Source organism: Arvicanthis niloticus, chromosome 11 (genome assembly GCF_011762505.2).
Source record: "Arvicanthis niloticus isolate mArvNil1 chromosome 11, mArvNil1.pat.X, whole genome shotgun sequence".
NCBI classification, from domain to species: Eukaryota; Metazoa; Chordata; class Mammalia; order Rodentia; family Muridae; genus Arvicanthis; species Arvicanthis niloticus.
In genome coordinates, this window is record NC_047668.1 from 37,584,973 (window position 1) to 37,612,477 (window position 27,505).

General features: G+C 47.6%; 2 protein-coding genes across 3 annotated transcripts in view; both read left to right on the forward strand.

Annotated features, from left to right (window-relative positions):
- Positions 1 to 2,075, forward strand: part of Colec11 (collectin subfamily member 11) — a 30,628-nt gene extending 28,553 nt beyond the window's left edge. The window contains exons 5-7 of one of the 2 annotated variants that reach the window (XM_034514230.2): positions 358 to 411; positions 898 to 993; positions 1,164 to 2,075. In XM_034514230.2, the coding sequence (XP_034370121.1) occupies positions 358 to 411; positions 898 to 993; positions 1,164 to 1,573 (560 nt within the window). In that variant the 3' untranslated portion in view covers positions 1,574 to 2,075. The remainder of the gene's footprint in view (positions 1 to 357; positions 412 to 897; positions 994 to 1,163) is intronic. The other variant, XM_034514231.2, reaches the window with a different exon arrangement.
- A 13,703-nt stretch (positions 2,076 to 15,778) lies between these two features.
- Allc (allantoicase) overlaps positions 15,779 to 27,505 on the forward strand; it is a 32,065-nt gene continuing 20,338 nt past the window's right edge. The window contains exons 1-2 of the mRNA XM_034514503.2: positions 15,779 to 15,868; positions 25,522 to 25,729. Coding sequence (XP_034370394.1) covers positions 25,640 to 25,729 — 90 coding nt within the window. The 5' untranslated portion in view covers positions 15,779 to 15,868; positions 25,522 to 25,639. The remainder of the gene's footprint in view (positions 15,869 to 25,521; positions 25,730 to 27,505) is intronic.

The following is a 27,505-nucleotide window of genomic DNA, read 5'->3' on the forward strand; positions in this document are numbered from 1 at the left end:
TGTTAATTAATCACACAGTGTTGCCTGTAAAACACTCCCTGAGGGGAGGAGTCAGAGCTGACTTCCAGTATGTCATTGGTTGCTCCCCTAAATCCCACAAAACGCAAGTATCCATATTTATAAACAGCCTGAAGAGCTTTCTGCAGAGTGCGGTGATGAAGAGTGATGGAAATTGAACCCAGCACCTCAGACACGCTGTATAAACATACACTGAGCTACACTCTCAGCTTCAGTAAATACGATTTTTAACTTGACACATTCTAATTCAAGGGATATCTCCCCCCCCTTCCCCCAAATGCTCAAGGGATATCCCCACCACCACCGAATGCTAACTTTAAATTTTCTTTTTGCCTCTAGGTGAAAAAGGAGATTCTGGTGACATCGGACCCCCTGGTCCTAGTGGAGAACCTGGTATGACATAAAGGAGCAGAAACTTTAAATAAAATCTATTGAGTTTATACTTTAAAAACATACACTGTGGGGCTGGGGCGATGATTCAGAGATTAAGAGCACTGGCTGCTTTTCCAGTGTACCTGGCTTCAATTACTAGTAACCACAGCAGTTTGTAACTCCAGTTCCAGGGGATTAGACACCCTCTTTTGGTATCTGGGTCACTGTAGACACACATGTGTAGACACACATGGTGCACAGACAAAACACCCAAACACACAAACACACCTTTTCAGGGTTGTAATTTGTCTGTAAGGCATTACTGTCTGGTAGGCTCAGGCTTACCAGCCCTAAAGGTTGGGACACTTGTCTCCTGATCCTTCTCTCTGTAGAGTAGAATATGTATCTGGTGTGTGTGTGTGTGTGTGTGTGTGTGTGTGTGTGTGTGTGTGTTTGTACCCTTCTTTTCCAAAACCAGTCCTGTGCGTAACAGGTTGCTTCTCACAGGTATTCCATGTGAGTGCAGTCAGCTGAGGAAGGCTATTGGGGAGATGGACAACCAGGTCACTCAACTGACAACTGAGCTAAAATTCATAAAAAATGGTACGTTAGATTGAGTCCTTCCCCTTCCCTACTCCGCCCCTCCCCCTCCTCCCTGAAGCTGGACAGCAGTGGCTTTCATGTGCTGCTCAGCACCCACTGCCTTACCTTTGGCTGTGGTGTGGTGGAGTTCGTTGAGTTTGTTTATAGAAATGCAAGTGCTGGCCTTTCAGCACTTCCCTCCCCCGCAGCTGTTGCTGGTGTGCGTGAGACTGAGAGCAAGATCTACCTGCTGGTGAAGGAGGAAAAGCGGTATGCAGATGCCCAGCTGTCCTGCCAAGGCCGAGGAGGCACACTGAGCATGCCCAAAGACGAGGCAGCCAATGGCCTGATGGCTTCCTACCTGGCACAGGCTGGCCTGGCCCGTGTCTTCATCGGCATCAATGACCTGGAGAGAGAGGGTGCTTTCGTGTACTCGGACCGCTCCCCCATGCAGACCTTCAACAAGTGGCGCAGCGGAGAGCCCAACAACGCCTATGATGAGGAGGACTGTGTGGAGATGGTGGCCTCAGGTGGCTGGAATGATGTGGCCTGCCACATTACCATGTACTTCATGTGCGAGTTTGACAAAGAGAACTTGTGAGTGCCGACAGGGGAGATGGCCATCTGAAGCCCACCTTCTATAGACACCAGCGGCCACAAGCTACCCCTGAGCACCGGTCACCACCACGTCTGCTGGTTCCTTTTCACATGGAAATGCGGAGCCTCATTGACGGTTGGAAGGGCTGTTTGTTCACCATAGGAGGGGAGAAACCTTGTTCCGGTGCTGTTCTGAATAGGTGGTGTATTGTCCCCGGTGTCAGGTGTTCATTATGGATAGCCACTCAGAAGGAAGCTGTGAAGCTCTTGCTTTGGCCCAGCCACAAAACATGGTCAATGTTGCAGCAGCCAGCAAACAGTGGCTTTGGGGCAGGAGTTGGGACCCACCCCTATAAACTACACAAAACGCGCCCAGGTGGTGACCAATGTTTCCAGAGGTTACCCTATCACATAGATTTCTTTCACTATTGTCCAGGTAGGAATGCTGTTGCTCTGCTTCAAACCCCATATTTCAGGAAAACAAATAAATCCTCTGATTTCTGCTATGGAATGTGTCGTGCTTTTTGTTCTGTCTCCTTCATTAGCTGGGTTATCTATTGTTATGGATAAAGCGAATCACCCTGAAACACAGTGACCTAGAATACTTAACCACCACGAGGCTTCTGTAGGCCAGGGCTTCACATAAGGCTCAGACAGTCTGTCACAGTGAGAACCGGGTCACACCATTGATTTGATAGGGTTCCACTCCTCTGAGGCTGTAGAGTGGAGAGCCTCGGTTTCTCACTGGCTGATGGGGAGCAGAGGCCACCACAGTCTTTGCTGGGTGCAGGTCACTCTAAGGTACAGCTCAACAAAGGCAGGAGCAGTGATCAGAGCAGTCAGGGGAGGGGTCAGAGGGAGCCCTGGAGATCAAAGCCACACCCATCCTGACCTGGCCTTGGGCCACAGCCTTTAGTCTTTGTAGCATTCTGCTTATTATAATAGGCTCCATCCTACCTAAGGGAACACTAGGGACTGGAGCTCTGGGGAGCTTGATTAATAACCCTTTTATATGTCAGAATCTTTTTTTTAGTATATAAAAAATTTAATCATCATATGAAACCCAACTTGAGATGGGGAAGAGAGCGAGTTATGGTGGTAGCCTCCTGGGGCAGCTGGTCTTTCTGTGTGTGTCTTCTAGGAAGGTCCTTGCTGCCCTATGAGTTCTCTCTCTCTCTCTCTCTCTCTCTCTCTCTCTCTCTCTGTCTTTTTGTGTTTCTTTTTTTCAAGAAAGGATTTCTTAAGACAGGATTTCTTGGTTTAGCCCTGACTGTCCTTGAACTTGCTCTGCAGACCAAGCTGTCCTCAAATTCTCAGAGATTCCCCCTGCCTCTGTCTCTCAAGTGCTGGGATTAAAAGCATGTGCCATCACAGCCAGGCTGGATAATTTTCTTCTATTGGTGTGTGTGGGCAGGTGGGGGGAACTTCCTGACCATTGAACCCAGGGCCTTACACAGGCTTTACCTGCTCCATGCAGGCTTAGCATGAAGGCTGTTTCTATAGTGAGATAATTTGGAAGATAAAGTTGGTGTCTCCCTTGTATCCTATCTTACAGCCATAGAAGAAAGATGGTGTGATGCAGGGAACCGGTGAGCGAGTTCCCACTGCAGTGTCACAAAGGGGGTGTCTGCCTCTAGGGGAAAGGATAGGCGTGCTGTTGCTCATTACGGTTGATCCAGGTCCCTAGAGTCAACCCCACTGTGTGTTAGCTGTTGTGAATGCTACTGCCACATGCTTTACTTGAGTCCCGAGACGGAGTGTGGCTGTGAACAATGAAATCCTTTGTCTCTAGGAGTCTTGTGCTTCCTGTCAGCATCCATGATGCTGAGAAGGCTACATGGTGACTTGGAAGGGGGCACCTCAGACTTTCATAGTTTTTATTATCTTCTATCTATCTATCTATCTATCTATCTATCTATCTATCTATCATCTATTATCTATCTATCTATCTAACATCTATTACATCCCCACTTTACTTCCCCTCCCTCCTCTCCTCCCAGTCCCTCATTGTCACCTCCCCTCTTCTTCTCACCCCATCTACTCCTCCTTTCTCTACAGAAAAGGACAGGCCTCCCAAGGATATAAAACAGCATATCAAGTTGTAGCAAGACTAGGCACCTTATTTCCTGTTAAAACTGAACAAGGCAACCCAGCAGGAGAAGAGGGTCTCAGAAGCAGGCAAAAGAGTTAGAGATATTCCTTACTCCCACTGCTAGGAGTTCCACAAGAAGACCAAGCTATACAACGTAACATATGTGCAAAAGGCCTAGGTCAGACTCATGCAGGCTCTCTGGTTGGTGGCTCAGACTCTGTGAGCCCCTATGAGCCCAGTTTAGTCGATTCTCTTTTGCTGTTCTTGACATAGTTTTTTTTTTTTTAAATTTCTTTGGAAGCTTCTTCAGGCACCATGATTTTATGCAGTGTTATCTTCTATGTAGAACAAACTATACCTTCATAAATCTAGTGTCTGATTGCAAAAGCACATCACAGTTAGGCTGGTTGACTGTTGACGTTCCCTTACAGCAGGCGTGGAGGGTCATTGGCCTGAAAATCCACCACTCCTGTCTGGCCAATTATACGAAATTCCGTTCTAACTGCAAGTATCTTAGGAAGAACCAGATTGTGTGGTCTGAGAAAGGACTAGGAAAAGGGGCCTGCGCCATGCATGCTGGATATACACTGTCCAGTTTGGCTGTTTTAGGGTCACCTACACTCTTGCACATAACCCTTCACCCATTAAATTCATTAGTTCTCCAGCATGAACTTGGGTGGAACTGAACTTTGCTATTGGGATCTTAGATGGGGGGGAGGGGGTTAGACATTCCCCAGCTTCCCCTTCACACCAGGGAGAAAATTCTTGTAACACGTGAGCTGAGGGGTTCATGGTTTGCTTGGGAGAGGAGGTTCCTGTTTTTGTAAGTGGGAAAGCAGAATAAAGCAAAAGGTGCACAGAGATGCTATCTGAGCCCCTGCTTCCTGTGACAGGAGGTCAGAAGTCACCGGTCTGCTGCTGCATCTGTCTAGCTTTTGGCCTGGAGAGGCTCGCCTTTCTCCCTGATGGTCCTTCCCTTTGGCACCACCCCCACCAGTTCTGTTGATCTGTGGGTTTGTTACTTGGCATTTCTTCAGACATGTTCTGGCTCTGGTAGACCTGGCTGTTGGGTATCACAGCTCCATCCTTTCAGAGTGAACCATGAACTGGGGGGTGGGGGGGGAGTGGGGGGGTGGGGATGATGCCACACCTGGGGGACAATGCAGAGGTTTCAGTCTTCATCTGGCATAGCTGAGCCTGTGTCCGTTTTCTCAAAGAAAGCAGAGCTCCCCCCTCCTCCATGTTCTGTTCATTAGAGTACCCTTCAGAAAAGACCAAGATTTAGGCTGGGACGAAGCTTGTGTGAGCACCTTTGGGTATGTATGTGCACATTTTGATTATATATTGGAAGAAAGAGTGGAAACCCCTTCTGGTCTCTGAATCTACCTTATTACACGAGTGGTTTGTCTCTCCATAGTCAGTGGTTTCCCTGTTCTGGCTTCTCTGAGGGTTGAAGTCCTAGACTGGGCTTTGGGGACCCCTGGGTTTCTCTCAGTGAGCTTACACGCGGTTTCCACAGATTCATGCTACAGACAGCGTTGCACTTGCATACAGGCTTCTCATCCTGTGGACATGTTGGACATTATCTGAAGGAGAAACCAACCAAGAAGTTAAACTCCACAGTTACGATTTTGATTGGCAACTCTCCGTTCAAGCCTGGTAGCTTTCTGCAGGAGAGGCAAGAGTGGGCCTGCTGAAGAAGGAGCAGCAAGCTAGGAACTCAGGGTGAAGGTGTCAGGGAACATTCATGGAGGGTCTAGCCTCATCCCTTATAAGTCTACCTCTCAGCTCTCAGTGGGGAGAAAAGCATCCTTCTCTATCTTCCCTTGTAGGGGCAGAGTTGGTTGTCTAGCGGCTGGGCTGCCTTCAATGTGCTGAGTAACTTCTTAACATATATGCCAGTCAAATGGGAAAGAGACTCTACCCAGGTTTAGTTAAGCATTCACAGTGTGGGAGCCTGCTCTGCTCAAGGTTGGGGTGGGGGATGGGGATGTTTTCTGACTCAGATGACTCTAGAGAGCACTAAGGAGGTGTCTACATCTCCCTGCTTATCCGTGGCATCTGCTGCCCATGAAATCTCTCCCTTGTCTCATGTCCACCTATCCTGGAGGTGAGGGTGAGCTTGGGAGTCCTCAGAGCTAGAGTGCTTCTGTAGAACCGGGCAGAGTCACCAGGGAGGCCCTCTAGCCCAGTTCTCAGTGCTCGGGGGCTGCCTGGAGAATCTTTATCTTCTTGTGCAATGGGATCTGTCCTGGAGAATGTCTTCCTGTGCAGTAGGCTGTCTTTCCCTCCTACCCGTCCCCTCTCCAACATGAATGCCTTGCCTTGTCCTCTTGAAATCAACTTGAGTGAGCAGCTGTGTGTTCACAGCCCCTGGCCCAGCCACACTCCAAGCTGGGATGAGCCATTCACATACATAGGGTGGGAACGTGAGTTATCTAAACTCTTTAAGCCCAGGACCCCTCATTTGAGGGCTTTGTGAGGACTCCATGGGACAGTGCAGGTCAAGATGCCTGAGTACTGAGTACTTAGCACCATGGACATGTGGAACGCCTGTTGAGAGGCAGTGATGATGATAACTTTGTACAGTCCTGTCCTGCAATGGGTATGCAGCAGCATCTAGGACAGTGGTTCTCAGCCTGTGGGTCGCAACCCCCCTAGGGTTGTACACCATAGTTTACGTTACAATTCATAACAGTAGTTAAATTACAGTTATGAAGTAACAACAAAATAATCTGATGGTTGGGGGTCACCACAGCATGAGGATCTGTATTAAAGGGTTGCAGCAGTAGGAAGGTTGAGAACCTCTGGACTAGGATGTCTTACAAACTTACTCTTACATCCCTAGGCTTGCAGCCGCATCGTTACCTAACTGGAACGGAAGGTGGACCAGAGATCTGCTCTGCATACTGCCTTCTCCTTATGGGAGATTAGAAGTACCAGGCACCTTGTAGTTTCCTCTGTTAAACTCCATTTAGGCAAATTTGTGTTAATATAAAACATAGCAATGGCGTTCTAGCCATTATTTGTATCTAGTAACGAACATTGCATTATGGTGACTATTTTGAAGCAGATCAGGTTGGGTACAAACACCTGGGCTTGGAGCCAGACCTCTGTCCTGAATTCCCTTCCCGAGGTTCAGGAGGGAACCTCGGTTCAGACCGGGGGCGGGTGGGGGCGGGGCTGGCTGCGCAGCAGGGCTGTGGTGGCTCAGGCGAGAGCTGAGATTCATTAGGTGCCGCACTGAGGCGTGACCGGAAAGCTGGCGTGGGTGTCCTCTTTAGAATCCTCTGAGGAGCGAGCACAGGCTGAGATAGATGAGCAAAGAGACAGCCTAGGGCCGTGGGTCAGGGGTGTCAATCCATGGTGCCACACTGCCCCCCAGTGGGAAAGATAGAGAAAGCCAGAGAGGTTTGCAGAGCTGGGGCACTAGCAAATATTCTCGGTCGGTCGGTTGGTCTGTCTGTCCGTCGGTCCATCCTTCCGTTCGTCTGTCTGTCTGTCTGTTTTCCTGCAAGCCCGCCTGTCTGTCTCTCTCGCATGTGTGCAAGAGGGAGGGAGAATGACAGGGAGAAAAGGAGGGAGAGGGAGGAAGGGAGGGGAAGAGAGAGAGAGGGGAAGGGAGGGGGAGAGGCAGAACAAAGAGTGGCAGAGCAGTGGGGAAGGAGAGCTCTAGCCTAGGAGGGGAGGTCAAGGCTATGGTGTCCTTCTTCTGAAAATGGCTCTATCGGTACCCTTTGTGGTTTTCCACTCTCAAGGGACCATTCAAGTGTGTTTGCACAAGCCTAGTGGCCATTTAGACTGGGCAAGCATAAAGCTAGTTAGGAAAGCAGTGGTCCTAGCTGGTTAGCTGTAGGTAGAGGGATGTGGCATGTCTAGATTCTATGGCCAGCACCTTAAAGTCTCAGTGCAAGCTTCCACCCAGACTGAAATCCTGGGAGAGATGGATGTAGGGTATTTCTGCCATGTCAGGCTCAGCTCCATCAGTTCTATTCATGGGCAGCCATTCACCTGGCTGTTCCAGCCTCTCCAGGCTGGGACAGTCATTCTTCTTTCTGCTTACATGTCACACAGTGACTGAAGGATGTCTGGGAACTCTGCCAGCAAATTCTGTTATTGTGTGTCCACAGGGAATGTGGCCGGGAGGAAGCTGAGCCCTGCGCTCTCCTGGTTTGCTTCTTTGTTGCTTCTTTGTTGACAACGACCAAAATCAGTTTGAGGAAGAAAGGGTTTATTTGGCTTACAGGTAACAGTTCATCATGAAGGGAAGTTAGGGCTCAAGCGGGAACCTGGAGGCCGGGACTGAAGCAGATGTCACTGAGGGATGCTGCTTTTGGGCTTGCTCCCGTGGCTTGCTCAGCCTGCTTCCTTACATAATGCAAGACCACCTGCTCAGGGGTGACACCACCCACACTGCGCTGAGATCCCTTCCATATCAATCACACAGCAAGAAAATACTCCACAGACTTGCCTCTGTGCAAATGTAATAGAGGCAACTCCTCAATTGAGATCTCAGAGAATTCTAGCTGGAATCAAGTAAAAAAAAAAAAAAAAAAAAAAAAAAAAACACAAGCAGGCAATTAACCACCGACCCAGTCAACAGGTTCAACCCAACTCACTTCAGCAGACCTAATTCAAAAGCGGGTGCTACTTAAGCTGTAAGTAGAAAAACCAGTTTGGTAAATTCACACGGAAATAAATTGTTGGGAAGTCACAGGAACAACCAGAAGCACCAGTTGTGGAAGGAACAAAACCCATGAATCACATTGCATATGGATCTGTGTGGGTCCCTTGGCTACTGTGGCTACGGATGCTGTTGCCAGGCTGCTGAGGCTGTTGCCATGGAAGCTGGCTTACTGATGTGTCTGTACATCACTGCCTTCCCACACAGAGCCTGCAGGCAAATCTGTGTGTCTGGGTACCTGGGGTCAGGGCCATGTTTGATGCACAGATTGTGCACTGCATAAGTCCGAAACCCCACCAGCCTGCATACATCTGTGCTCTGGAGACAGGGGTCTTGGAAAAAACATGCATTATCCAGTTTCTGCTTTGGAAGGAAAGTCCCTAGTGGGATGGTGGCATCTATATACCCAATAGTCACGTATAGATGAACTTTTACTGTGTAGCATCACTCCCAAATTTTTCCCTTCTTCCTTTCTTCTTTATGTATATATGTGTGGGCACATGTTTGTGTGTGTGTGTGTGTGTGTTGTGTGTGTGTGTGTATGTGTGTGTGTGTGTTTGTGTAGTAACCTCAGGTGTTATTCCTTAGGTTCTGTCTACCTTGGTTTTTGAGGCAGAGACTCTCATTTGCCTGGAGTTGGCTAGGCTGATTAAAAGTACCACCACACTTGGCTTTGAACAAAAAAAGATTTAAAGAGTTTATGTATATGGATGTGTGCCTGAGTCTGTGTATAAGCACCACATGTGTGCAGGTGTCTATGGAAACCAGAAGAGTGTGTCAGATTCTCTAGAACTGGGATTATAGGTGGTTGTGAGCTGCTTGATATGGATTCTAGAAACCAAACCTGGGTCCTCTGCAAGAGTAGCGAGCACTCTTATACCAATGAGGTATCTCTCTAGTTATTGGATTAAAAAGCAGGGAGGTTCTGGGGCTTGAACCCATGTCCTTATGCTTACAAAGCAGGGATTTTACTGAGTCATTGCTTGGGCCCCTGTAGTGGCTTTAAACAAGAACCACTTTACTTTAGCTCTAAATTGTGATTTTTGTGGGCTAGGATTTGGGATGGAGGTCAGCAGGTTACCTCCTGTGGTTCTGTGGGTCAGGGGTTGAGATGGAGAACAGTAGCTGATTGTCTTAGGGTTTTACTGCTGTGAACAGACACCATGACCAAGGCAACTCTTTCTTATAAGGACAACATTTAATTGGGACTGGTTTACAGGCTCAGAGGTTCAGTCCATTATCATCAAGGCCAGAGTATGACAGCATCCAGGCTGGCATGGTACAGGAGAAGCCGAGAGTTCTACATCTTTACCTGAAGGCTGCTAGGTGAAGACCATGTGGTTAGGAGGAGGATCTCATTGCCCAACCCCACAGGGACACACTTCCTTCAACAAGGCCATACATACTCCAACAAGGCCACACCTCCTAATAGTGCCACTCTGGGGGTCAAGCATATCCAAACCACCACAGTGATCTACTATGGTTCTGTGATCTGGGTGTTGGGATGGATGAAGGACAGCTTGTGGTTCTGCCCTCTCTGCTCGTATATTTCCATCAGCTGCTGGAAGGGTTGGTCTGGCTTAGGTAGGCACAAAGAAAGCTTGTTTGCTACCTTTCTCCTCCTTTGGAAACTAGCCTGAGTACATGTGATGGGCCACAGGAAGGTCCTGAAATTGAGAGTGAGTATACACACGGTCCTTAATATCTGAGCTCAGACAGAAAGAGCCCAGTTTGGTTACATTCTGTGACAGTATCAGGAGACACCAGAATAGAGGGTTTGGCAAATAGACTCTGTGCTGGAAGAGTTAGTGGTGGTAAAGGTTGCCACCATGTTTACACTCTGCCTAACACGAAAAGAAAGTCAGGTATGGCCAAGATGAACCATGTTCACCATGACAGGCTCTGGCAGGAGGAGGGGGAGGCAATACAGATAGCTGGGAATAGATCTGTCATGTACCAAATAGAAGGAAGAGAGGGCCTGGTGGCCCAGAAACCCAGGGCTGTGGTGGCTTTCTGCTTAGTGTCTGAGTGCACCCAGCACTGTGATCTGGTTCCCTTGCTGTGCATTCACACTGGGGGATGGTAGGAGATCAAGGCATGAAGCACACACCAGGGGCGATTGTTTCTCAGGCCCTATGCTGTCAGCCACACTGGAGATGCTCTCCTTTGCTTGGGGTACCTTGAAGACACACCACATCAGCAGTCATAGTGCTGAGCTGGTTTCAACGCATATTGCATACTCCCCCATCTTGATAGTTTTGGTTGCAGCTGTCCATCCAGTCCTTAGATGTTCTGCCCTTGTGCCCAACTAGGCTTCTCTGTGTGCGATAGTTTTGCACAGGTGAGCCAAGACCACATAATCATTATCAACTACCATATAGTTTCTCCGGCTTGAGAATTTGAGAGTAGCCTAGCTGGATGGTTCTGGTTCAGGGACACACCTGAGATCAATCATGAGCTGCATTCTTCCCTGAAGCCTTGGCCACAGGCAGTCAGCCTCCAAGGTATACAGATGCTGCTGCTGCTATCCAGAGGTGGCCTCTGAGCTTTGCCATGTGGATCTCTCTATAGGACTTTTGAATAATATACTATGCAAAGAGAGATTGATGAAGGGAGGGGAGAGCTGTGTGAGCATCATTGCAACCTTCTACATAAGAAGAGGGGGGCAGTAGCAATGACTTTATAACCAGCTCTAGACACTGCACACTATCAGCTCTGTATGTCCCATGGGGCCCATCCTGGCTTGCTCTGTGGAGGGTCTTTGTTTATTGGTGAAGGCTGGATCCCCGGCTGCCCTGCCCATTCTATGGGGGCTGGGATTTGTATACATGAAAGTTCATTTCTTAGACACTAATATTGTTCAGGTTACCATCGGGGGAAGGGGAAGGGAAAGGGAAAAGGAAAGTGGGGAGGGGGATGGATTTCTGTCTTGGAAGTCATAGACTTTTACAGCCTGATCTGGGATTTGACACTGTAGTTATTCCAGACACATCCTCCTCTCTAGAAGTCATGCCTTTGTGTCTTGTCTAGCAGGGCATTAAACAGGGGTCTGGGGAGATCACCTAAAAGAGAAGATGGGGGACAGGTGAATACAAAGAAACATGGCTTGTCTATAGGCTGATCAAACCATAAGTTTTACTCTTTTACACAGGGGTTATATACACAAAAAGGCAGGGCGTGGGGAAGGGGATGACACAGGAGTGTAGGTGTTCAGGGGGTGTATAGATATCTTCCAGAACAGAGTATCAGCTAGGTGAGGGTTAAGGGGACAGGCCACTATGACTCCGCCTATGATTCACTTGTCCTTATCTAAGTTGGTACTCTCCACCAAGGCTGCCTATCTATCTACAAGGTCTATGACTATTCAGGCTGACAATCTTCCATCAAAGCTGCTTGTTTACAATAGCTTCTAGCCATCTGTTTCAGTGTTTTTCCACAGAGATCCAAGACTTTGTGTTAACAGGTATGTATGTCAGGCCTATAGCTGTTTTGAGGCCTATGGCTGATTCTAGGCCTTCAGTGTATAAACAGGACTGCCCCTGACATCTTTGTAGCTTTAGCCAATACTCATGATGGTACAAAACTTAAAAAAGTGGAGTTGGGTAGGGTTGGGGGGGTATCCTTTGAATTTCATGCAGCTATTTCCTGTAAATATTCCTACCTAGAGGGAGGCTCCTCACAACCAAGAAAGTGAAGGAAACTCACAGGGCTCAGAACTTAAATAAAACTCACAAGTTGGGGTTGGAGACAGACTGGCTCAGTGGTTAAGAATACTTCCTGCCCTTGTAGAGGACTGTGTTAGTTAGGGTTAGGGTTTTACTGCTGTGAACGCACACCATGACCAAGGCAACTCTTATAAAAACAACATTTAGTTGGGGCTGGCTTATAGGATCAGAGGTTCAGTCCATTATCATCAAGGCGGAAGCGTGACAGTGTCTAGGCAGGCATGGTGTAGCTGAGAGTTCTACATCTTCATCTGAAGGCTGCTAGCAGAATACTGACTTCGAGGCAGTTAGGATGAGGGTCTTAAAGTCCACACCCACAGTGACACACCTACTCCATCAGGGCCACACCTTCTAATAGTGCCACTCCCTGGGCCAAGCATATACAAACCATCACAACATCCTAGGACCCACAGTGGCTCACACACATCTGTGACTCCAATTTAGGGGATCTGATACTCTCTTCTGATCTCCACAGGCACCAGGCACACACATAATATATTTACATACATCCAGTCAAAACACTTATACACATATACTGAAGTTGAAAAAAAGAAACATTCACAATTCTCAGGAAGCTCCCGAAACTTACAGGATACAGAATCATGCCCTACCCCCACACCAAGCAGTATTAACTCCTGGGGAGAGGAGACTCTACAACTGGATGGAGCTGCCTGAAAGTCATAGAGGGTACTCCAGAAATGCAGCTTCCATAGGTCATCTCCAGTGATGTAGCTGCATTTGAGCCTCTTGTGTTCCTGTGAGAAGCCCTTCATTCTGTAAGTAACCCCAATAAACTCACTGGATCACTAAGACTTGAGTGAAGTTGTTTCTTTTGTCTGTCATTAGTACCAGGTATCAGACTTTTGTTCCCATTTCCCCAGGAAGTGCCACACAGCACTGGGCCCTCTTAGGGGTCTGCCTGCTTTCTTTGGCTTTGCGTTTCAGTTATGCTGGGTGAGGTGGGTAACACGTGCAGAATGGAAGGCTTATAAGACAATCAGAGGAAGAGGAGGTTCCCAGAATTGTTTAGCCACAGGAACATGATCCAGGAAGGCCCTAGCCTCTCACACGGGCCCCAGAAGGATGGTGGTGGATACTGCCTAAGCACCGAGACCATGCTCCTTCAAGGGGCAGTGAAGTCTGAAGACTGCTAGAAGAGAATTGTCTTCTAGCAGGTGCCTTCACAGTGGGGCAGGTGACAGGTTGTTAATTTGAAAAGTAGACTTTTGCCAGCATTGGATCCACCAGTGAGTGGGCCATATCTTCCAGACAGGGCTGTATAGCTATTGGGAGGAGTCTACCCCAGGATCCCTGTTCGTCCCATGCAGGCAGCTGAAGCTTTGCCTCCTGGGAAGCGAGAGACCATAGAGGGACATTGTGACTACTCCTCAGCTGCTGTAGAAATCCTTGTATTTTGCTAGGATGGAACTGAGAGTGTGGGTATGTTATGGAGCTCCAGGAGCAGCCTGTCCACCTGGAGCCACTCCTCTGGGCTTGCTACTTCACCTGCTTTTTCCTCTTTTCCTCCCTACGGACACAGGGGGATGACAATTGTGGTTGAGCTCATGGCTATTGGCTACCTGTGGCTGCTAACGGGAGACAGAGGACTTGGATTAATTCCCTTTTACTTTAACTGAACTATATTTAATTTTAGATAGATATTCAATTTTGAATGCCCAGTGTCTACCCCACCGAGTGGCTTCTAGAACCTGTTCCAAAGTGTGGTCTCCATCCAGCAGCTGGTGCAGTGCCTTGGAGCTTACTGCATAGGAACCCATCACCTGAATGCACATTTGGCTGTAGGATCAGCTCTGGTGTGCACTATGGAGCCCTGGTGGCCTTGCACATTCTTCTGTGGCTTTCTGCATGCCAGAGTTCAGGCTTAGTGAAGCTAGCTGCTAGCTGGGTGTGATGGTCAATATTGGAAAAAAAAAGGGTACCTCATGAGTATGTTTGTGAAGACATTGCCGGGGAGGGCTGACAAAGGGGGAGACCCATCCTGAATGTGGGGGACACCATCTCTTGGGATGAAGTCTTAGATGGAATGAAAGGGAAAAGACCTCCGGGTACAGGCATGTTCTCCCTGCTCTGCTCCACCTTGCCGTCTCCCATAAAGAACTCACTTCTGAAGCTCTGACCCAGTGCAAATCTTTTCTCTCTTGTTTATCCCAATATCTGGTCACAGCAATGTGAAGCTGACTAACACAGCGTGGCACAGGGGGTGGGGGTGGGGACTCTAGAACATAGGTACCTGGAAAATAAAGTCACGTTAGTTTATTACAGCTAGGTGCTGCGGCTTGTGTTTTTAATGAATTCCACCTGGGAAGGGACACCGAGGAGGAGCACGTGGAGCCTTCATGCCATCTGGAAGAACTGAGTGCAGAGAAATGGACTGAGTGTGTGCAGGTTCCGAAGGGACACTGGGCCAGACTTTGACATGCGCTTTTGTTTCTTCAAACACAGCAATCATCAGGATGCTTTTGCTTTCTTTGCCAACTTGAGACAGTCTACAGTCACCTGGGGAGCTAGTGATTTTCACTGAAGGAATGTTTACAACAGAATGCCCCCTGGGCATGTCTGTGGGGGCATTGTTTGGTCGCTTTAATTGACCCTAAGTGTGGGAAGTACCTGTTGATAGCTGCCCAGATAAGGACGTGGAGAAAGGATAGTCTTGCATTTCTCCTGGCTGGGCCTTCACTCCTATGGGTAAATTCATCTGCCCTTTTATTGCTGCTGCTGCTGTCACTGATAGCTGAACCAGCTTCTTCTGGCATCCAACTTTCTAGGAACCCTCCAGGCTTTTGGATCCAGATAGAGACTACTGAGTCCCTATCATGAACTGAGTAACTACCAGATTCTCAGCTTCTCTGGTGTGAGACAGCCATTGTTGAACTACCCAGATCATATTGTGTCAGCCAATCTAATTTAATGTATATTCATTTTATTGGCATCGTTCCACTAAGAACCTTGACAAATACAGATTGGGTGCAGGTGTGGGAAAGGGTCGGCTGGCCCCTGGAAAGGGAGTCAAGGACGGGAAGGAAGGGTCTGGGATGGAATATTCTGGGACAGAGCTGGCTCCCGAGGCTTCAGTTCTTGTGTCTCTGCATCTGGGTTTCTCATTTGCAGGGTGTGGAGGTTGGAGGAGGCCTCTGCTCCCGGGCATTCCACCTGCCTGCTGTGTCCCTGAGCAGCCACCCAGGTACCTTCCTCTCTGGATGGGGCTCTGGGTGGTGGTGGGGTGCACTGAGCTGGTCTGTGAAGCAAAACAGAACATTATATGAATGGCTATTCTTCTCAAATTACTGCAGTTCTTCACATTGCAGTAAATTTTGTGTACATATGCATTTCCTTGAGCATTGGGTCCTTGGTTCATTACAAATTCCCTCAACAGCCCTTGTGTTTTCTAGGATGTCAGAGGCTGGTGCAGAGTGTATCTGTATTTTCTGAATAGATGAACAGATGCCTTGAAGAGATACAATGTAAATTCAAGGCCACAGCTGGGTGAAACCATGGGACAGTGAGGGTTTCAGCCATCAGGGAGGGAATAGGGTAGGATTGGCTTAAGTCCCTGTTTTACATATGCAGAAAGGAACAGGCCTGCTCCAGTCCTCATTCCTTGGTCTCTCCAGGGACAAGCTGTTCCCTCAGCTCTATTTCATACAGCCCTTGTGACATCACAAAGGAAGGTTCTCTCTGTCCTCTATAAATTCTAATGTTGCTGATGTTAACAGTTCAAAGCACTGGACTGTGGGGAGTGAGAAATTCAATCCTGAACACTGGGATCTGGACTCTAGGGTGAGATTGGAGATCTGTTTATCATGTTAAATAATTTGTTATGTCTAATGTTGGTGTTGCCAAGGGAATGAGGTGGGAGAGGAGGATGAAGTCCAGTCTCCAAGAACACCAGACCCTTGGCTGGGGGAAAATAGGGAGGTGGCCCTAGGTGCTATTATCAGTATGGAGTTCTAGGGCCCAGCTGAGAAGGATTGGGAGAGGCTTCATATTCTGGCTTTGGTCTTTGTATTACTGGAGTTTAAGTCTTATGACTTTTGTCTTTTAGAACATCTAACCATGGGCAGGCCTGGTGGTACACAACTTTAGTTCCAGCGCTCAGGGGGCAGAGGCAGGCAGATCTCTGTGAGTTCATGGCTAGCCGGTCTCCAAAGTAAGTTTCAGGCCAGTCAAGGCTACACAGAGGGACTCTGTCTCAAACAACAACAATAACAACAACAACAACAACAACAACAACAACAACAACAACAACAACAGCAACAACAACATCTCAACACTGAGCACAGAGTGAAACAAGCTTGATGCTATGGTTTAAACAGAAACACACCCACCCCCACCTCATGCAGTCCTGGATCTGAATGTTTGTCTCAGCTGGCCATACTGTTTTAGGAGGCTTACTGTTTAACCTTGGGATCTAGGTGGATGCAGGGCTGTAATGAATTCAAAGAGGCACGGCGGAGATAATCACTCACTAAGTAGTGCAGACTGGCCTTGAACTCATGATCCTCTTGCCTCAGCTTGCCGAGTGTTGGGGTCACAGGTGCACACTACCTACACTTATTTGACCCTGCTGGTCTGTGGCCAGGACTCTCCTGTTGTCTGTGTCTCCTCAGGCTCTGCCTTAGCTCTCTCAAGCTTTGTCTCAAATGAGCAATGACCTTCTTCAGTTCACCCCAAAGTTGTTCTGGCAAAGCTTCTCTAGAACCTAACAATAACCCCTCTCCCCCGATTTCTTTTTTTTAACATGGGATGATTCCAAGACCAGGATAGCCTCCTCTACTTGTGAGGGACAGTCCCTCGACAGCTTCCTAGACTCACATGTAGCATCCTCTGCCTGTGACACTTCCCTCAGCAGAGAAACTGCCTTAGTTACTGGCCTGTGTCTTACCCTGGATGGCTGGGAGTGTACGTGGGCAGCAACCAGGACCAACTTCAGCGTACTGCTGGCCTTAGGGGTGGTTGCTGCCTGGTTTTAGTAGCAGCACGGTGTTTAAACAGACATCAGGGAGGGTCACAGTAGACTGCCACTTGGGCTTTTCTGAGAGAGGGGGAAGAGAGGGGGGTGGAAATTTGGAAGGAATAGAACTATAGATGTCTCCCTCTCTCCCGGGCCTTAGGGAATGATCCCTTTATTCTCCCCACAGTATCCTCTCTTGACTCCTCCTTCTCAGTGAATGACTTTTCCACAAGTCTCCCTCCTATTTTTATGTCTTTTTAAATGGCTGATATATTTAAGACTGTTGGCGTGAACACTTGAGTGCATGTGTGTGTATGTGTGCGTGTGTATTTGTGCATGTATATATGAGCATGTATATGTGTATGTATGTGTGTGAATGAGTATGTACATGCACACGTGAGTGTGTGTGTGTGAGTGGGCATGTGTATGTATGAAAATGTGTGTATATACCTGTATATGTGTAAAAGCGTGTGTGTCTTTCTGTGTGAATGTGCATGTGTGACTGTGTGTGTAGATTTGAATGAGCATGTGTATGTGTGTGAGAATGTGTATGTGTATGTATGTGTGTTTCAAGTGTGTGTGTGTGTGTGTGAGAGAGAGTGTATGTGAACCTGTGTGTATTGTTTTCTTGAGCATGAGAAACATCAGTGGGTACACTGAGGAGTATGACTCCCCTCGTCTGCCACTCTGCCAACCACTATAACCTGACTAACTCCTTGGGGCATGGGTGGGTGACCTGGGCCAACAGGCCATTCTTCAGTGACAGGTCCAGAGAGAGACAGAGAGACAGAGAGACCCAGGAGACCAGATGATAAGGAGACAGATAACTGTGGGATCAGGACACCTTTCCAGGGGAGAAATGGGACAGAGTCTGCAGAAACTATCAAACAGTGGGGCCAAGTCAGCAGGAAGATAATCAAGCAACCTTGCACAAGGAAAACATGGTTTATCTCTAGAACATTACACAGAGAGAGTACGGTGGCCTTGGGACTGATATCATAGCCCCATACTATGAGAAGAGTTGGGTTCTCAGGGTCTGAAGCCACAGCTTCCCCAAAGCCCTGGCTCCAGGATACTACTGGCTGCATTTCTTTTCTATACCTCAGGGCCTCAGGGAAAGCCTTGGACAGCCCAGTCTTCAACAGGTGGGGTCCAGGCCTAGAAGGGCCCCAGCGCTCCTAAGACAAACGTGGAAGACAGGACTTTTTGGCTAAGGGAGCTGACAAGGTTTGGAAACTCTCTCCCCTGCATCCTGAAGCTCTGCATGTTTTTTATTTTTTATTTTTTATATTTATTCTATGTATATGAGTAGACTGTCGCTGTCCTCAGACACACCAGAAGAGGGCATCGGATCCCATTACAGATGGTTGTGAGCCACCATGTAGTTGCTGGGAACTGAACTCAGGACCTCTGGAGGAGCAGTCGGTGCTCTTAACCGCTGAGCCATCTCTCTAGCCTTCTGCATGTTTTTAGATCTTTATTTTAGTAACAACTTTTCTTGGTTGGGAAGTCTGAGTGAGTTTTGAGAGTTTTTTTTTTTTTCTTTTGTGTGTGTCTTTTAGATATTTCTCTTTTTATTTTCCTTTTAGCCATTCTATATAGGCAGAGGTAAAAGAAAGTGAAACATAAGTGTAAAAAGTCTTAAAGATCATCTGTAATGTAGTAACACCTATATCCCCCCACCCCCACCCAAGACAGGGTTTCTCTGTGTAGCTCTGGCTGTCCTAGAACTCTCTTTGTAAACCAGGCTGGCTTTGAACTCAAGAGATTCACCTGCTTCTGCCTCTTGAGTGCTGGGATTAAAGGCATGTGCCACCTTTTTTGGTGGCAATTACACTCCATCTGTGGTTGTGGCTTGGGGTGAGGGAGGCTCACGATTTTATGGTGCATTTTCTTCTGTAGTTTTGGGTAACATGTTACTCTTTGAAAGAAAGAAAAAAAATGGACAAATGCAAGATTCCTAAGTGGACTGCATTCTTCATCCTCATAAAGGGCCCCAGGGCTCAGATGACTGGGCTCACCTTGAGTTCAGGGTCCCTGGAGGATCCAGGAATACTTTCCTGAGCAGCACCACCTGGTGGCCTGGCTAGGAGAGGACTCCTGGTAAATTCTTTCAGACTATGTGTGCCTTGGATTCCCTCAGGCCAGGGACATTCCTGACAGACTAGTCCAATACCAGAACCTTAGCAGCGCCCCTTGTTCTCTAGTGATAAGACACCAGGCTCTGCCACCTGAGAAAGCATGCAGTGGGCATCTCACCTTTTGGGGCTTCAGTTTTTCCACCTTTACAATGACCAAGCTGGGGAGGGATATTGATTCTCAGCCCACCATTCCCAATGCCTACCAACCAACCTTGCTGTGTGTGTGTGTGTGCGCGCGTGTGTGCGTGCACATGTGTTTGTGTGTGTTTTCCAGGGAATTTTGTTAGTGGTTATTTATAGGAGCATGGCCACTGTACCAGTGACTATGCATACAACTGAAGAAAATGTCTCTCACCACCCCAGAAACAATTAACTACCAAATAGAACCCCAGAGAAGGGTAGGGCCTCATAATCCAGTCCCATTTCATGGCAGAACGTTGATAGACCCATTCCCATGTAGCTGGTGTGAATTTGTAAGTGCAAGGGCTATGCCAGAAACAGCCCCTCATCCCTCCTTTCTCTGACTCTTAAATTCTTTCCTTCTCTTTCATGATGTACCCCTAAGCCTTGGAGGTGGTGACATTAATGGCTGTGCACTCAACAGGTCACTTGTCTCAGACCAGTTATGAGCCTGCAGTAACCATCACTCACTGCAAAAGAAGCTTTTTGGCCAAAGCTAAAGGCAGTGTTAATCTGTAGACATGACGATTTAGAAGGCAATTTGATGGACACATCTTATTCATGAGCAAAACAACAATAGCTTTCCTCCAGGGCCTGTGGCCTCCCTAGCCTTGGGCTTTTGACAGGTTTAGAATACCAGACACCAGTTCAGTCCTGTGAGCATCAAACACAATAGAAAAGCAGATGATGTCCCTGTAACACTCAGGCTATGATTGCCCAAGTGGGGAATCAGCATCGTCAGCTGACATACAAGTTCATCTCAACCTAATGCCAGCATGGGGTGCTGAGGACAGGCAGGGACTGCTGTGGCTGTCTCTGTATTGTATGGACTATCATGTTGAGCTTAGCTTAGAAAGACTCCATTAAATAAGCAATAACCTTGACCTGGGTTACTCCATTTTGAATATAAGTGCCAACCAGGACTGACGGTACACCTTACCTAAGTTAGCAGCTACCATCTGCCAGAGCACCAGGAAGCACAAAAAACTGATAAATGATTAATTTGTGCCAATAAATAAACCTGAAAATATTCAAATTGTATCATAAACACAGACACGTGAGCTTATCAGTCATACCAGATGGAACCCCCTCATGTGGGGCTGTAAAGAGGGATCACCCTGACACCAGAGTGTGGCAGGCTTGCTGGCTTGTTACATGTATTATCTGGGAAAATTGCCACAGTGCAAGTCTCCAGCTTCTGGCATGGGCTTTGGTGAGAGTGTCAGTTCTTAACCTGTTTCAAACTGCCATCTTACTTTAGCAATTGTATAAATGCCTCTCATAGTGTGGTTGGATAAGAGGCCGGGGCTGCTTGCTGCTGCTGCTGCTGCTGCTGCTTCTCCTTCTCCTTCTCCTTCTCCTTCTCCTTCTCCTTCTCCTTCTCCTTCTCCTTCTCCTTCTCCTTCTCCTTCTCCTTCTCCTTCTCCTCCTTCTTCTTCTTCTTCCCCTTCTTCTTCCCCTTCTTCTTCCCCTTCCCCTCCCCCTCCCCCCTCCTCCTCCCCCTCCCCCTTCTCCTCCTCCTCCTCCTTCTTTCATGGAAATTTCCTCCATGGCCATTCCTTGTAAACTGCCTTTACAGTTTAAGGCATTCAGAGCTCAGGGATCAGGTTGTGTTTTTTGGGAACCCTCCTCTTCCCTCTGACTAGCCCAGGGCTGTCAGATCTTGGGTCTGGTCTTGTATTTGCAACCATCTCTCTGGATGTGCTCTCTCACTCCTCACAGTGTAGGACACCTCCTTTCTGATAAGTACAATGCCTCTCACCTCTCTTCCTTCCCAACGGTGTCCCTGCAAAGTCACCAGCTGAAGGCTGCTCACTGCCTGCTCTTCACTTAGTCCCTAAGTCCTGTGAACATGGTTCGCTTTGCCAAGACTCTCCCTACCACTTCCTCAATCCCTCCCTCTCTTTCCAGGATCATATGTAGCCCAGGCTAGCCTTATACTTACTATGTAGCCAAGGATAATCGTAAACTTTTTATGTCAAGTGCTAGGATTATTCCTGTTTTGAGGTGTTAGGGTCCAAAACTAGGGCTTTATGCACACACTGCCAAGTCCTCTATCAACTTAGCCACAACTCCAGCCCCAAGCATTTCTTGCCTGAATTTCTATAGTATTCCATAACATCTGATTCCATCTAGTCCAGTGGCCAGTGACCAGTCTATAGTGCACATCTGACTGTTCTTCTGTAGCTAAAAGGCATCTAATGAAACAGTCTTGGCTGTGGAAGCATACATAGGTCCCCAGCGTTCACCTGTCCTACCTCAGACTCAAGTTCACTTTCTGCTCATGCCTGAAATGTGACTGCCCTTCCTTGGCATAGTCAAGGGTGTTTGTGTTGGAAAGGCTTTTAAAGGCTTTGGAAATCTATTAGAAATATCTGATACTTGCTGACGTCATTAGTGAAAGGGAACTAGCATAATGGTTGCTCTCCTATAACAGACGTGGAAATGGTAAACACACCTAAGCTTGCGGTGGAAACCTTTGCTGTGTGTGGACTTACCTTGATACCCAGAACAGTAGTTACCAACTACCTGTGTGTTCTAGACATGTGACATGTTATAAATACAATGAAGAAGCTGAATTTTAAATGATGCTGGATTTGAATTTCAATGCTACACGTGTCATCTGGTTCCCACTGTGACATGTGACATCATGCTGGGTACCTAACCCAGGAGGCCTCTTCTGTTTAATGGGTATCTTGGCATAAAGACAGAGTGGTGAAAACAGTGGGGGTGACCACAGCAGAAAGCATAAGCTTGGCCCTTCATACCTCTTGTCCCCACTGCTGTGACTGGCAACTTGCTTCTGGAGTTGAACATTCTTTTGAAACTTACCCCCACAGGGAGCCATTGGTGAATTTTACAAACGCCTGTAAGTTTTTCTTCTTTTCCTTTTTTAGGCATAGGATCCCATATAGCCCAGGCTGGCCAGTAAAGGCACGATGTAGTAGAGGATAGTTCTAACTACTGATCCTCCTGTCTCTGCTGGGATAGAAGGCATCTGTTTGGTCTCTGTGGTGTCAGGATCGAACCCAGGGCTTTGTGAGCACCAGGTGAACACTCTTAACAGCACTACTTCAGCTCCTCCTTTGGCTTGCTTTTTCTCCACGTGACACGTTTTAAACATGCATGTGTAGCAGGACTTCTGCTGCAGATGGAGCTTTGCCAAGGAAATGATGGAGAGCTGAGTATTTCCCAGAAGTGACCATAAGGGTCTCTTTACAGCTTCTCATCTCTAGGGAAGCTTGTAGGCTGGAGTAAATGAGCAGGTGACAAATCTCAGAGAGGTGAAGGACAGGAGAAATTGCTCCCTCTGTTTAATTTAGTGTTGCCCATTTAAAACACATTTTTACAATAGCTTCAAGAATTTCTGCAGTGGCTTTTGGATTGTTTTTTTTTTTTTTTCTTCTTCTGTGAATAGACACAATCACATACACTTGCAATACATGCACATAAATATGAATGCACATGTGTGCGCACGCACACACAGCAAGGAAGGGGGTGTCTGCCGAGCGCAGTAGCTGCAGAGTGCAGGGCAGTGCTTTGCTCAGTAATACTTGCTGGATAGTTTCTCTGTTTCTGGTGGTGGTTGTTTATCTTTAGGATGTCATGTTGTAGCCTAGGTTGGCATTGAACGTACATAGCCTAAGGTGTGCGTGATCTTGCAGCAATCTTTCTACTTCAGTCTCTTGACTGCTAGGGATAATGGCTTAAGGCACCACACCCCCGGGTGCATAGTGGAGAACATCACCAGGGCAGAAATGTGGCACTGGCTTCTCTTCTCTGTCTCTCTCTATGTCTCTGTGTGGTGTAACAATCTGTACAACTTTGGGTGTGTCTGAGAGCATCCTAGCACCCACGAAAGTGGGGAAACACACCGCAATGTGGACCCTCCAAGAATCCTCCCGTCATGATTGATAAGTCTCACCCACTCTTGCTCATCTCCCTCCTTCTTATATCGGAGGCGGTTGTAGGTCGAGCTCCTCCCCGAGTCCATATCCACTTTGCAGGCTGACCTCATGCTTCCTTATATCTTCCTCAGGCTGGATTTGACTTGAAGGAAGAGGAAGGGGATGAAGACATTTTAGGTTCCGCTCAAGTCACTGGGAGGACAGCATGCCGCTGATCAGGATGAGAAAACCCAGGGTGGGTGTGGATGGCTGAGGATGCAGGATGCATAGGCTCTGCGTTGTAGATCTCCAAGGGGAAGATATTTTGAGCTGGTGACCTGCTGCTTAGGAGATCGGTGACATGGAGATGGGTGGATGTGCTGATCATAAGCCCTGAGCCTGGGTAGGGTTGCCAGGGAACGAGAGGAGATAGGGCCGCACATGGCACTCTTGGGGATGGGTTGCTCCACATACAGGGTGAGGAACAAGCCAGCCTTGGAAGATCATAGGAACTGCTTTCTCAGGTGAGGTGCTCACTTACTGGCTATTCCTGTGTTCTCTCTGTAGAATCTGAGCTCATGTATGAGTGCGTGTGTATGTATGTGTGTACATGTGCACATGTGCACATATGTGGGTGGACATGTGCACGCCAACCTTGGGTGTCAATCTTCATGTACCATCCTCTTCCTTCCTTCCTTCCTTCCTTCCTTCCTTCCTTCCTTCCTTCCTTCCTTTCCTTCCTCCCTCCCTCCCTCCCTCCCTCCCTCCCTCCCTCCCTCTCTCTCTCTCTCTCTTTCTTTCTTTCTTTCTTTCTTATTTATAAGTTTGGGTTCTAGGAATTGAACTCAGGTGCCCCTCCTTACACAGTAAGTACATTACTAACAGCATCATCTCTTCAGCTCTTCAGGGGTGCCTGTTTCCTAAATATGTGTCTGTTTCACTGGAAAAAAATGCTGCTCAATATCACTCATGTTTTTGTAATTTCGAGGCAGGGTTGACTTCTCACCCATGTAATGTGCTTCTGTGACTGAGTTCATACCAAGACCTTAGATGTGGTTTGAAGGTGAAATGTCCCCTCCAAACTTCATGCTTTGGTCCTCAGCTGTGGTGTGGCTCTGTGAGGTCCTGGAGACTTTGAGGTATGGGGCCTACCTAGAGGAAGTAGGACACTGGAAGGAGGGTCCTCAGGGAATGTTACTCCCACTTCCGGTCATAGCTTGTGCATCTTGAGGTATCCTGACAAAAACTTCTGTCACATGCTCCTATGCCTTGGTCTGGATGAAACCAAACCAATTCTTAAACCAATTGGAGGCAAACCAAATCTTAAACTGTTTCTGTCAGGTGCTGTATTGTTGCTGCAGTGGTACAAAGTCACTAATATGTTAATTTTATATGGTTTTCTCTGTCTCATCAGGAACAGACAGGTGGGATTACAAGGGCCACCCATTAGTTTAGGGCTAGGGAGGCCCTTGGGCCCCTTTGGACCCCTTCTCTATTTTACCATGCTTTCTCAACTTCAAAATAAGATATGAGTTAGCCTCCTTGTTTTCCTGGCGATGTGAATCCTACAGGTCTGTGGCCTGGTCTCTGGCTGAGGCAGCATCTGCCCAGCTATGCAGGGCTCCCACAGTAAACAGGCCTCATGTTGTGCCTGCTGCCTGGTTGTTCTAGAGTATTACTAGAATGCACTCAAAATTAACAATTAAAAGCAAGTTGTTCTTTTTAAAAATTATTGTTTCCCTTTTAGGTAATTGTAGTAGGTTGAATAAGAATCACCCCCCTCCCACCCCCATAGGCTCATGTATCTGAATGCTGACTCATCAGAGAGCAGCACTGCTTGAGAAGGATTGGGAGGTGTGGCCTTTTTGGAGTAGGTGTGGCTTTGTTGAAGGAAGTGTGTCACTGGGGGTGACACATTTGAGATTTCAAAAGCCCAAGCCAGGCCCATTATGTTTCTTCCCCTGCTGCCTGTGGGTCTGGATATGGAGCTCTCACTGGTTTCTCCCACCATGTCTGCCTGCAGGCTGCCATACTCCCATCATGATGATAATGGACTGAACCTCTGAAACTGTAAGGAAGCCCTAATTATTTTATTTTACAGTAGTTACCTTGGTCATAATGTCTCTTCACAGAAGTAGAAAGATGACCACGACAGTAATCAAGACACAACATGGCCTAGTGTGGCTGTGATTGGAATCTCTGTGGTAAGTCCTGTTTATTCTTACCTGTCTCTAACTTCCTGTCTGTTTCGGTTGCTTAACTCTCACCAAGGTGAAGAACAGTCCAGACCTTCATTGCCTTGTCTCTGAGGGCCCCCAGGCATGGTTTCTGAGACCTCCTCACTCTTGAAGCTTTCTGGCTGGGCCTGCCCTTCTCAACTTTAGGAAGCATGGCCGATACTCCAAAGGAGGGAAAATTGACCAGATTTCTGGACTTTACCCAGCTGATTGACTTGGCCTCTGAGTGCGTGGGAGGAAAGGTAAGCAGGGGTCTCAAGGGCAGGAAGTTGATGTTAGGTTCAAACACTGAGGGGGCCACTCAGGCTACTTTGACCTAAAGTAAATAATGGTCAGGCTGTATAATCAGCTGTGGAAGAGGCCCAGAGCTGCCAGAGTTCTGAAGAGATGAACTGAATCCTGGGCAATTCTGGGCTAGGGCAGAAGTGCTTATATGTGTGATGTGGATATATGTGTGTGCACGTGAGCACGTGTGTGTATTTGAGTGTGTGTGCCTGTGTGTGTACATGTATGTGTGCATGTGTGTTGTGTGTGTATATAACACATGCATTTGCATGCATGTGTGTGTGTGCGTGTGTATATGTATGTGTACGTACTGCATGTGTGTTAATGTACATATACAGATGCCAGAGGATAATGCCAGGTGTCCCGCCTCTTTCTCCTGTAGTCCTTTGAGACAGGCTCTCTCACCGAACCTAGAAATTGCCATTTTCCAGATATGCTGGCAGCCAGTGAGCCACAGAAATCCTCCTGTCTCTTCACCCCCGGGGGTGGGGGGTTGCAGGCCCGCATGGGCCACACCTGGCTTTCTACATTACTAAGGATTTGGACCAAGTCTTTATGTCTATAGTGAGGGTTCTTACCCACTGGGTAATTTTTCCCATCCCCTACTTTTATTTTTTATAAGACGTTTGCTTTGCACTTGTGCAAAGTTTATTATTCCATGGTATTGTTATTTTTAGAGTGGAACAGAGTTTCCGAAGTCTCCACATTCCTACTACAAACAGGTTCTAAAAGGCCTCTGACCCACCCACATGGTCATGGTTGTCATAGCAATAGCCTTCTATGTATTGGTTTTTTTTTTTTTTTTTTTTTTTTTTTTTTTTTTTTTTTTTTTTTTTTTTTTTTTTTTTTGATTCATTACTTTTCAAATTGCTATGATAAAATACTGGACAAGAAGCAATGAAGGGGTGGGCAGTTTGTCCATGATGTCAGGGAGGACTTTGGGAGATGTAGTCCATTACGGCAGGGTAGGGAGGGCAGTAGGAGTGGGAGGAAGCTGGTCCCATGGTACTTAGATTGAAGGAGCAGAGCAGGTGCCCAGCTAGCTGGTTCATTTCTACCCAGTGGTCCACAGCATGCTTTACCCAGGGAGAAAGTGCTTCACTGGTGGGTAATGGAGCAGTATTCTGCCTCACTCAGGAGTGTGCTGCTTTAGTGGGGACATCACCAGGACAGCTTGCTGCAGCACCATCTTCCTGGAGCCATTTATAGGGAGAATGGTGGCCTCCAAAGCTGAGGTGTGACCTAGTGAGCATCGTTTTCTTCCCTCCCTCCCCTCTGTCCCTCCCTCCCTTCCTTCTCTCTCTTTCTTTCTTTTGCTTTTTCTTCTTTCTCTTTCATGTGTATTGTATGCATGGACATGTGTCTGTGTGCAAGGGTGTGTGTCCTCAGGTGTGCACAGAGGCCAGAGGAGGAAATTGGATTTCTTCCTCTATTCTTCCCTGCCTCGTTTTCCTGGAGACAGATCTCTTACTGAACCTGGAGTTTGCTGTTTTTTCTTTTGCTAGGCTGATGGCCAGGGACCCCAGTGATCCTCCTGTCTCCACCAACTTCCAGTGCTGGAGTGACAGGTGTATGTGTGTGTCCAGACCTGGCTTTTTTTTTTTTTTTTTTATGTGCTGGGGATGTAAACTCAGGTCCTCATGGTTGCTGTCCCCTGCTCTTAACCACCAAGCCACCCCACCCTCTGCTCCACCCATAAATCTCTTTATAAAAGAACCCCAAGGCTAAAAAAG